The sequence below is a fragment of the Piliocolobus tephrosceles genome, chromosome 1, assembly GCF_002776525.5.
Source record: "Piliocolobus tephrosceles isolate RC106 chromosome 1, ASM277652v3, whole genome shotgun sequence".
In the NCBI taxonomy this organism is placed as follows: Eukaryota; Metazoa; Chordata; class Mammalia; order Primates; family Cercopithecidae; genus Piliocolobus; species Piliocolobus tephrosceles.
In genome coordinates this window covers 101,172,746-101,185,364 of record NC_045434.1, presented here as the reverse complement: position 1 = coordinate 101,185,364, position 12,619 = coordinate 101,172,746, and the positions used below count along the sequence as shown (strand labels likewise).

Below are 12,619 nucleotides of genomic sequence, written 5' to 3'. Positions count from 1 at the left end.
CCGCAACCTTCACCTACTGGTTTCAAGTCATTCGCCTGCCTCAGCCTCCTAAGTAGCTGGGACTACAGGCATGTGCCACCACACCCAGCTAATTTTTGTATTTTTAGTAGAGATGGTGTTTCACTATGTTGGCCAGGCTGGTCTTGAACTTCTGACCTCGTGATCCACCTACCTTAGCTTCCTCAAGTGCTGGGATTACCAGTGTGAGCCACCACACCCGGCCTACCCCATATATATTAACTAGCCACCCACTGAAAAGTCTTTTTCATGGTGAGAAAGGTAACAGTAAGATAGTAAGAAGTTCTTATTAACTAATTATCTGGCATCCACATCCTTCCATCCTCACCCCCAACCAAAATCTGTAACAGGAAAGCTCAAGAACCAGTAACATTCCACAGAAGTATTAAAAATAGAGGAGTAGAGCCAAATCTTGTCCAGTGTTCTATCGCAAAAAGAAAATATATGAAGAGAAAAACTTACTTGCAGTATCCTGTGCCATTGTGGTAGGTAACACACATTCCTTCATTTACACAGGGTTCATAGCCATCTCGACACTGCAAGGCTAAAAATAGAAACAAATGCACATTAGAAGTCACTAATCATAACCCTAAGACACCAAAGAAGAGTAATCCAATCCAGATCAACATTCATTCCCACCTAATTTGGGTCTCTTTTTAGAGTTTTAATCAGCTTTTTATTTTTTGGCTTCTAGCACAGAAGCCCATCCCAAATAAACCATGTCTGTGGTCTTGAATGATGCTCTTACTTTTCTGTGTTCCAATATCTCCAGCTGTTACATCTCCTTCTCCCAATTAAAAATTAAAGCCATACCATCTATGACATGACAGATCATCTTGGGATTTAGATACTTCAGATGAGTATTCTAAGGATTCATCAATGAATGTCTAGGAAAATGTTAGATAAATAATAGATCACCATTATATTGATGAATTACTTAGCCTTCAGGTGAAGTTTTAAAACAGACCACTTCAAGAAGTAATCAGAAACAGCAATAACAGTCATTCAACAAACTGAAATTGAGAGCCTAGTATGTACCAGGCACAAAATTAGGATCCAGAAAAAAGGAGAAATGGAATACATAAATGAATAAATATACTCTCTAGCTTTAAGGGGCCCATAAAAAGATGGGGAGTAGAACATGAACACAGATTGTAGAGAGAGTATCAAAATAAATAGAAGGAGATAAAATAAAAATTCTCAAACTCTTGATTCCCCCATTCCCTTTAAGAGACAATGAAAAGGCACTTTACCATCTGAGGCCCTCCCAAAAACAGACTATTCAGAAAAAAGAACAAAAACAACAGCAATAGTAGAAATTTTCATTGATTTCAGCCAAGAATGGAAGAAGTCTACCCAAAATCTGCCAATCACTTGCTGGATAATTACAGTATCTTGATTGCTTAGCTTTTAGAGTTGAAATTTTCATCACCAAAATACGTATCGAGAACCCTAACAACTGGAAAGGTAAGACAGAAAGAAACCTAGTCAAACAACAAATATCAAAATTGAAGCTCATGAACTCTTCCTTGGAGGTTATTAAGATGTCTATCTCTCATGATAGTTAATGTATAAATACCTGAAAGCAAAACTGAGAAGTTCCCACTCCAAGCTTCCTCTAACCACAGCACTCTATGCATAAATTGTGCAAGATCAGAGACTCTAGGCCTGACCATCCCTGGCATCAAAACCAATAGCCCAGGTGCAAGCTAGATGCCAGAACAACTCCTCCACCAATTACTGCATAAAAGCCCTTTATTTGCTCAGTATTGTATCCAGTAGTGGAATCACTTGAGAACATGTTTACAGAAAATGCATCCCATCCTTAAAATAATATTTTTAATGGTAATAGTAATAATAATAGGAGCTAACACATAAAACTTACTAAATACCAGGCACTGTCCTAAGTACTTTACATAAATTAGCTAACTAATTCAATCTTCACAACAACCCTTAGAAGTAAATTTCATTATACCCATTCTCAGGTGAGAAAACAGGGAGGATAAGTGGCCTGCCTACTGTCATACCAGTGAGTTAGAGAGCCAGAATTTGAATCCAGAGACTCTGCCCTTAACCACCAAGATACACTGCTTCCCATTCCCTGAAATTTCTCAGGATTGGCAGGGTGGATATTATTATACCCATTTACCAATAGTGAAGGCCAGAGAGAATAAGTGGCCTCTTCATGGGGCATTGTACCACTAGCCTAGTGGGCAGTGCTGAGCCTAGGATCCAGGTCTCTGCTAAGTCCAGCCCATCTCTATGACAGCTGTTGGGATCACACAAAGAGTCACCAGGCTGCAGGCCCAAACAGGCAAATTCAGGAAGAGGGTCATCTTGCTGTCCATATCCCACTTCCCTGTAAGGCTCAAACGCTCCCTCTTCCCACACTGATAAGCCCAATGCAACAACTATAATTAAAACAGTTAATGTCAGGTTATTTCCTCCATACCAAAGTTCTCAAACTGATTTTTTCATTCTCTTTAGACACTTTTATTAGTTTCAGTGAGAACTTCCGGGGTTTTTTCTATTTACTTTTTTTCTTTAAATAAAATGATAAATAAATAAAACCCTCACAGTAGGAAAGGAATGTCCTGTAGGCACAGAAAAAGCTGTAGCTCTGTCCCCCTGCAGGAATCCTGGTGCAGTGGAGGGACTCAGGAGACCTGAAATCCTGTCTGTACCTCTAACTGCAAGCAAAGCACAACTTCACGGGGGCTCAATTTCCCTACCTGTAAACCAAGCTGAGAGTGAACTAAATGTCCCTGAAGGTACCCTGTGATCCACCAGCAACAGCTCCCGCCTTAAAAGTACATGAATGGCATGCCCAGTGCCTGAAGAAACCTATCCTGGAGTGCATAAAGACCCAGCCACCCATGACTCAGAATGCCATGGGTACAAAAATCACGGCCTATTCCTATTAAGTGTCCTGACAAATCATTACAGTGACAGGTTCAGAGAAATACAAACAACCCAAAGTCAATATGTAGCAATCAGTCTAGCAAATAACTTTACAGCCTAGCCTTAGTGAACCAATCAAATTCAGTGACTGAAAAGAAGGTGGGCTTATCAGGCTAATAATTAATGCCACTTGGCTGATTTGTGGGATCATGCTACCTTGAACCTTTAACATTTACTGAGCCACGGTTCTCAAACTTCAGCAAGCACTGGAATCACTTGGAGAGCTTTTTAAAAAAGAGTGTTGGACTCGACCCCCACAATTTCTGATTAAGTCCATAGGGAGCCTAGGAATCTGCATTCCTAACAAATTCCCAGGTGATGTGGTTCCCAGGTCTGAGGAACCACACATTGACAACGAATATATGAAAGCTTGAGTGTCCACTTTTAAAAATACTCAAAAGCTATACAATACAGAAGTCACAGATGATTTAGATGATAATATATTGCCTGAATAAACAGGATGTGGAGAAATGGAACCCTTCTACTCTATTAATGGGAATGTAAATTAGTACAACCATTGTGGAAAATAGTGCAGAGGTTCCTCAAAAAACTAAAAATAGAATCACCACATGATCCGGTAATCCCATTGCTGGGTATCTACCCCAAATATTTTAAATCAGTTTATTGAAAAGATGTCTGTACACCCATACTAAGTTATGGAAGTGTCCATCAACAGATGAATGGATAAATAAAAGGTGGTAGACAGGCCAGGTGCAGTGACTCATGCCTGTAATCCCAGCACTTTGGGCGGCTGAGGTGGGTGGATCACGAGGTCAGGAGTTCAAGACCAGCCTGGCCAAGATGGTGAAACCTCGTCTCTACTAAAAGCACAAAAATTACAGCGCGTCTGTAATCCCAGCTACTCAGGAGGCTGAGGCAGGAGAATTGCTTGAACCTAGGGGGCAGAGGTTGCAGTGAGCCGAGATCACGCCACTGCACTCCAGCCTGGGTGACAGAGTGAGACTTCGTCTCAAAAAAAAAAGAAAAAAAAAAGTGGTAGATATACACAATGGAATATTATGCAGCCTTTAGAAAGAAATTCTGTCATTTGAGACAACATGGATAGAATTGGAGAACATTATGCTAAGTGAAATAAGGCACAGAAAGACAAATACAGCATGTTCTCACTTATATGTAGAATTAAAAACCATCAAAATCATAGAAGCAAAGAGGAGAATGATGGTTACAGAAGCTACGGGCCTGATGGTCAATGGGTACAAAGCTACAGTTAGACAAGAAGAATACTTTTTTTGTATGTTTGAGATCTATTGCATAGTGTGGTGAATATGGTTAATAATAGAGTTTTGTACATTTCAAAATTGCTAACAGTAAATTTCAAAAAATGTTAAATATCTGAGATGAAGGATACACTACCTTTTAATTGTTCTACATTGTATTTGTAAATTATAACATCACTTTGTACCCCATAAATGTATACAACTATAAATTGACAATTCTAATTTTTAAAAAAGAAAAATAATTTTGAGACTCGTGGCTTTACTCAGGAGCAAAAATGAATATTATAATTATCTTCCATACAAAGAGAAATTAAAACTTTGATAACCTGAAACCATGAAAGTGAGACTGGGAAAGACCTCATTTTAAAATTCAATTTACTTTTTTCCAATGTAAAACATTTAAATTTAACAATAAAATGGAAGGCAGCTTCATGTTTATAAAGTAAAAAAACAAACATTAAATCATACCATAGAGAATTGATGCTTAAACTGATGCTTTAATAGACTCCAAGAAACTAGTCACTCACAAAGAGTCACTTTTTCCCCCAATTTTCATGTCAATAAATACTCGCTGGCTGAAATAAATCTTATTTACTGTGTGTATCTGCTGCTTGGCCCTCCTCTACTCCACCAAAAAAAAAAAAGGGGGGGAGGGGGGCCAAAAAGCAGTAGATTTCAATCTCATCACTCCATCACTTGGCAATGTAATACAAAAATCTAGAAGCCAATTTCCAATTTTCATACACTTTCAGGGCCGTGCAGTTGGGAACTAGCTACCTAATATTCAGAACATATTTAGAAAGCATCTACTATCAGCAGGCACAGGTCCTAATGTCAGGGATACTGTAGTATACTGAATAAACTCCCTGTCCTCAGGAATCTTATTTATATGAGAAAGGTGGCTAAAAAGTTAATAAATAAAATCATTTTGGACAGTAATAAGTGGTAAGTTCCACTGGAAACAAAACCCAGTAATGGGATAAAAAGCAATCATGAGGCTGGGGGTGCAGGAGCTTACCTCAGATAGTGTCTAGGAAAGGCCTCCCTGTGGAGGTATGCTTTGAGCTACAATGTAAATGAACAAGTGTCATGAAGATATGAGGGAAGAGCATCCCAGGCAGAGGAAACAACAAGTGTAAAGGCCTTGAAGTGGGAAAGAGACTGGTATTCCAGGGTCATATGGCTAGAGGTTATGAAGCAAGGAGAGTGGCCAGGGAGGCAGGCTGGGGTTAGATCACAAGAGCCCATGATAAGGATCACAGCTCTAAGTAGGAGAGTAAACTACTCAGCTGTTTTAAATAAGAAAAATGACACAGATTTATGTTTGACAAAAGTCAAGATTATGAAATGGTCCAGTGAGTAAAAAGGCTTTTCTTTTCTTTCTTTTTTTTTTTTTTTTTTTTTTTTTTTTTTTGAGGCGGAGTCTCGCTCTGTCGCCCGGACTGGAGTGCAGTGGCCGGATCTCAGCTCACTGCAAGCTCTGCCTCCCGGGTTTATGCCATTCTCCTGCCTCAGCCTCCGGAGTAGCTGGGACTACAGGCGCCCGCCACCTCGCCCGGCTAGTTTTTTTGTATTTTTAGTAGAGACGGAGTTTCACCATGTTAGCCAGGATGGTCTTACATAAGCTTATTCAAATCATCCCTTTTTAGACTAGACTGAAGACATCCATTTTCCCAGCTCCTCAAAATGGCAATGATTTTATTCTAATAGTGTCTAACCTTCCAGAAGCACTACCTGTAACATGTTGCCCCACTACTTTCGAACCCACAATGGCTGTCAGTTCTTACTTAGTTCTCAGAACTTAACCTCAGTTTGGCTCTCCTAAGAACCAGTTGGGAGGTCTGTGCAGTACCTTCACACAGTACCAAGTCTGGCACGTTTTCTTCCAAGGACAAGCCATTTCTTACTTCAACCAGTCTAGGCTCCCATGCTGGCCTTCCAGATCAGAGCTTACCTTACCTGCCCAGTATTACTCCCCACCACTTCCACTGCATTCTCTGCCCAGTTTATGCCCTCTTTCCTGAACAAATCACCATTGAACTCAGTTCCATTCCTCCATACATGTCTGCTTCCTCTGATTGCTGCCTTCCTCATTACCATCTAAATTCTACCCATTCCTTCAAGGCCCAGTTCACCTCTTGCCTCACCCAGAAAGCTTCCCCTGGAGGGTTCTGGTCCTCACAGGGCCACCACCCCCTATCCTTGTAACACTCATGACTCTCAATTCTGCACTACATGGTCTTCTAGCTCTCTGCTTTTTCACTTTTAAGTTCCTGGGATATAGAAAACATTTCTTCTTTTCTGAATATTTGAAGCAATGCAGATAAGCAGTTGAAAGCACAGATGCAGAAATCAGACAAATCTGGGTTTGAATACTAGCTCCACCATTGACCTTTTCTGTTTCTTCTTTGTGCTTGACATAATTTGGCTATTTTGTCCCTCCAATCCTCGTGTTGAAATGTAACCCTCAATGACGAAGGTGGGGCCTACTGGGAGGTGTTTAGGTTATGGGGGCAGATTTCTCATGAATAGCTTGGTGCCTACCTGCAGTAATGAGTGAGTTCTCACTACCATGTGAGCTGGTTGTTTGAAAGAACCTATAAATTGCTTCCTCCTCTCTTGCCACGTCACATACCTGCTCCCTCTTCACCTTCAGCCATGAAAGTTTTTTGAGCCCTCACCAGAAGCAGATGTTGGCTCTAAACTTCTTGTACAATCTGCAGAGGTATTAGCCAAATAAACTTATTTTCCTTATGAATTATTCAGCCTCAGGTATTCCTTTAGAGCAATGCAAAATAGACTAACACACTTCTTTTAAAAAAGTATAGCACTGAAGGCATAAAGAGAAGTGATCCACTAAAGGTAAAATAAACAATATATGTGAGCAAAAACTCAGTTTTAATACAGTTCCACTAATATTTGTTGAGCAACTATTGTGAGCATTGTCCCCTACTAGGGCACTGCATGAAAATTAAGCACAAATAAAACAAACAATCTCTGTCCTCATGGTCCTTACAATCTAATGAGGAGAAGTTGGGAGTAGGGGCAGAGAGAATGTGACCTACCCAAATGACTCTAAGATAAATATAAACAAAATAAAAATTGCCAATACATACCCTTGGCATACCCTCTTAATATCAATCTCAGCATCACTCCAAAAAGAACTTTGAAGAAATACAATATGAACCCTTGATGTTTAGCACTAACTCTAACTCAATCCAGACAAGGTTCTTTTATTTATTCAGGTTTATCAGCCCCAATTGTATATAAAAACTGCAAACAACAGAGTAAGCTGTCATTGATTTTAACCAGTTTCAGTGCCTCAGAAATTTATTCATTTAAGGATAAGGCTAAGGTATCCAGACTTGATAGAATCTTCCTTAATATTTCCTCTAGGCATTTACCTAGGTTTTCCAATGCTTTTCAATGTCATACCAGCTACATATCACTGGCTTAAAAGCCTCCCTTTGTTTTAGGCATTTCTAACATGAGTAATTAAGTCTGTACTTCAGCCAGTGTAATCTGAGCAGCCTTCAATGTGTTTTATTTGTTGCCATTATCATGTAATCGTTTTAAATTGGCATTACTTGTTGCTTTGTAGCCTCTTCAAATAAGCCTCTGTCTGTTGTCTATCTCACATGATTTTTTTTCATGTCCTCCTCCCTGTCTGCAGTGTGGTATCTGTGCTTAGATCCACTGCTCAATCAGAAGAAATTTTAATGTCTTGACTGGCTGGGACTCCTAAAATACACAAAGAGGAGTTATACAGGGCTCTTTTAACTTTTTCTTCAACGTTTATGCAAATTTCAAGTAGCAATATTTGAGAGAGATGAAGTCTGAGTTTATGCCCTAGGATCTTGGCTGTGGTTGGCTGCTGTTGATTCTGGCACATGGTCTCTGGAAGAGGTTCAGTAAAATGAAAAAAGCAGTTTTCTAAAATGACTGCCTGCATTATTACCAAAAATAGGAGACTTGAGGGCAGACAAGGAGACATCAGGGATTTGCAATAATTCTCATAGCACCCTGCAATTTCAAACAACAAAACTTTCACTAAATTTTTCATTCCATTTTTTGGGATCAAGCCATGAAAAAAAATCCAAACAAACAGAAGAAGTGCGGAAGTTTCAAATCCCAAATGGTACATTTAAATAAAAACGAAGTGGAGAAACATCTGTCTTCCTCCTTGAAATCTGTCTTGATTAAAAGGAAAAAAAAAAAAAAAAAAAAAAAAAAGCAGTAAGAGAGACATCAATTTTGTTTTCCTAACAGTGTTCCAAGGATTTTTGTGCTCTTTACAGATATTATCATATAGAAAATGTGTTTCCTACCTAAGAGATGCTAATATCAGATCCAAAAGTTAAGAACTGGGCTATAGGGTCACAGCAAATTATTATTGCTTTTCAAAAACTGAAAATATACCTTAATTTAAGAAAATATAATCAACAAAAACAACTTATAAATGAATATTTTTATATTACTAATATAATTTTCATACTATAAAAAAATCATTCCAGTTAGCTGATAAATCTAGAATAATTTTTTGTTTTAAAAATTCCAATTTTGTTCTATTTTATAATACTGAACTTATTGCAAAAAAAATTCATCAATGTTTGCTGTGCTATATTGAAATCTACTACACACTGTATGGTTTTTTTCTTTTATTTTTCTCTTATTAAAGACTTCAGAAAAAAAATTCAATTTATGCATGGGTTAAATTTCAATTCCTGGATTTTGGAGATGAGACTAATGCATTCAGCTCCTCTACATGAAATATAAGGTTTGAAAAAAATCCACAAATACTTACAAATCAGGATGTAGCCAATTTGCTAATAATGATCACCTCTATACGTATCCATGTACATTCTTTCACCTGAAAAACATTTTACCTCCTTTTCCTTTTTCTCTATCTTGCTAAATTCCTACTATAGTTCAAATCATAGATAAAGCATTATTTTCCTGAAGAAGCATTCAGGGACCCACTGATACAGATGTTCCTCTTCCGTGCTCCCATTTTATCCTAGGTAGATGTATTATAAGTGCTGGCCCACTCATCTCTCTCTCTCCCACTTCTATGCAAATTCCATAGAGGCAGTAACCATAATTGGCTCATCTTTGTACACCTGGGACCTAAGAAGATGCCTGGACCACAGCAGGTTCTCAATATTCAATAAGATATTCAATAAACTAAATAGCTATAATTAAGACAAAACCTATGGATAAACCCAACCTTCAGCTTGTATGTTTATGTGTGCAATTTCACTTTGTATAACAAACAAAAGAGTAAAATAAGAAAAAAAATGCAAATTTCCAGGCCTTTAACAAGGATGAAAAGTTGAGAAAGTAGAACTGTACTTTTCTAATCTTTGCAAAACTAAAACAGCTTTGAAAGTTCCTTTCTTACAGAATGAAGATACACTCTCCACTCTTAGCCTCCTATAAATCTTAAGCCATGTGTATTATGGTAAAAACTGACTGAAATAGGTTGAATGCAAGCCAAAATAATTTACATCTAAATGAAAAACATAGAAAACAGAGTAATAAAAAAATTCCAACTGAATGGGAAACTAAGATAGTCTGTTTTTATTGTATAGTATTATCTTCCCCATGAGTAGATTCACTAATATACATCAGCAGAACAATAAGCACCAACGAGATCCAAACAACACTTCAGTATAAGTATCTAACTCTTTGTAAAATGACACTGACCAATATGATCACAGAGTTTACATGTCCAAAAGGTTCAAGATCTCAGTGTAATAAAATCCAACAGTGAGGAAGAAGTTGTATCATATCTAGAAATTTAATTATTATCTACAAAAAGGGCTACATATTTGTGTGCTGCTTAGTGGTCAAAAAAGGTAAATACGAAGTGTTATCCCATTGTCTTGTCTCATATCTTGTATTATCTCTTCTGTTCCACTATATTTATTTGTACTATTATCAAGACAAATTTTGCCTGTCACCAATTTCCTGTGCCTTTAGTAAACCCTCCCTTTTTAAAGCTTTCTAGACTATTTTGTTAAGTACAGCTTAGTTTTTTTAAGTCCTTAATTTTAAGTACATGCTTTTAAGTACCCTTGCTGGAAAAAAAATTTATAAATATATATAACCTTCTTGCTATACACCCAAAAGAAACAACATACTTTTTTAGCTTAAATTGTTCAGAACACTTTTTTTGTTGTTGAGATGGAGTCTCACTCTGTCGCCCAGGCTGGAGTGCAGCGGCGCGATCTTTGCTCATGGCAAGCTCCGCTTCCCGGGTTGACGCCATTCTCCTGCCTCAGCCTCCCGAGTAGGTGGGACTACAGGCGCCCGCCACCATGCCCGGCTAATTTTTTGCATTTTTAGTAGAGACGGGGTTTCACCATGGTCTCGATCTCCTGACCTCGTGATCCGCCCGCAAAAAGTGCTGGGATTACAGGTGTGAGCCACCGCGCCCAGACCAGAACACTTTTTAAATGGAGCCGACAGTTTGTCGTGTTTGTTCATTTAGAGGTAGACACCCAAACAGAAATTAAAATTAAATCAAAATTATGTTAAAAATGAAAATAGAAAAACCTAAGATTGCTACATATTATTTTATAAAATCACGGATACTTCCCAAAACAAAACAGGGAAAATCCAAAGAAAAGCCTCAGATTTCCCCACATGCATCCTTCCTCACAGCCTTTTTAAAGCATCCTTGGGTGGTAGCAATGAAGGCTATTCACAAAGCTGGGTAGAAAAGTAAAATAAGAAAGAAAAAAATGCTGCAAATTTCCAGGTCTTTAACAAGGATGGGGACAGAGGTCATCAGGGATACCATAATCAATGTACTGTGCAAAAATAGTGCAGAGGAGATTGGTTTCCTACATAAAGTCCAACTACATGTATGGCTAACTAGTCTCATGTCAGGTTTCACAGAAGCTAAGGTTCTAACATTTGGATTATTTTTATATTATTATCTGGGTCAGATAATGTGCCTTCAGCCAAAACCAAACTCTGTTCACCTGTGAATAGCATTCCTGTACCCAACTTCCTGTACACATCACTGAGAACTGTCTAAACCCGAGTGCTTCAAAAGATCCTAAACCCTCAACTCATACCCAGGATATTTCAAATAAGCTCAGAAACTACCACTGTGAGGAAAATATCTAAATATGAAGATATTAATGCCCATCATTGCCATTTCCAGAGAACACACCTGAGGCCAAAAACCTTGGAACAGAGGAAGGCAGATAATAGAAAAATATCAAATCTTTATTAAATACTAAAGGGAGAAAAAAACATAAAATATAGCCCTAAACGGCCAGGCGCAGTGGCTCATGCCTGTAATCCCAGCACTTTGGGAGGCTGAGGCGGCGGATCACAAGGTCAGGAGATTGAGGCCATCCTGGCTAACACGGTGAAACCCCGTCTCTCCTAAAAATACCAAAAAAAAAAAAAAAAATTAGCTGGGTGTGGTGGCAGGCGGTTATAATCCCAGCTACCCGGAGGCTGAGGCAGGAGAATGGTGTGAACCCTGCAGGCGGAGCTTGCAGTAAACTGAGATCATGCCACTGTACTCGAGCCTGGGCAACAGAGCGAGACTCCGTCTGAAAAAAAAAAAATATATATATATATATATATATATATATATATAGCCGTAAACTTCAATTTTTACTTATTTTATTCTCCCTTGCTTTGTTTCTTCAGACATATATCTATGTCCCACATCAACACAACTTGGGCCTCCTGGTCAACAGAAAAAATAATAATGTGTACTTAATGATATTAGGTGGGAAGCTGATAATCTCGATGTCCAAATCAGTTCCTCTTAAAAACGCCAGTCCTCCAACTCCATCAGCCTTTTGATTACTCATATTCTTTCTTTATTGGAAATGCAAGCAAGAATTTATCTTTAAGACTACTCAGATTTGTGCAGAGCTGTAGAAGTCATTTTAATAAAAAAGCAGCTCAACACACTAACAGTCACAATCTGGCTTGCAAGTGCTCACAATCACTCTATTTGCTCATCCAGTTGTTGCTGGAATGACAAAGACAGCAAAGACAGAAAATTTTGTATATATTAAGTGACCATATTGGAACTTAAACTTTCCATGTTTGTGTCTTTAAGCACAGAAGAGAACTCTGAGTTTCTCCATTTGCAGCAACACCTAATTTGCCAAACTCAAAAAGTTACATTGTCTTTGATAAAGGCTTTCTTTGTTCTAGAGAGGTCAAAAGATTTCTCCCCAGCTTCAGTCTGAAGATCTCCGATCAAAAGAAACAATATAAATTCCAATATATTAAATTTTAAAATGGGGGGTAAGCCCTAGAAGGGGTGTTGGCTTTCTTGAGCCTAGTGCTTCCCGGACTCTCACAAATAAGTCATAAACTTCTAGACGAAAGAGAGAGAGAAGGAAAGGGAAAGGGAAGGGGAA

At 38.4% G+C, this 12,619-nt stretch overlaps 1 protein-coding gene across 4 annotated transcripts in view; it reads right to left on the bottom strand.

Moving 5' to 3' along the window:
- Positions 1-12,619, bottom strand: part of NOTCH2 (notch receptor 2) — a 200,460-nt gene that overhangs the window by 127,882 nt on the left and 59,959 nt on the right. For all 4 annotated transcript variants that reach the window (XM_023222769.2, XM_023222770.3, XM_023222768.2 and 1 more), the window contains exon 2: positions 481-562. In XM_023222769.2, the coding sequence (XP_023078537.1) occupies positions 481-518 (38 nt within the window). In that variant the 5' untranslated portion in view covers positions 519-562. The remainder of the gene's footprint in view (positions 1-480; positions 563-12,619) is intronic.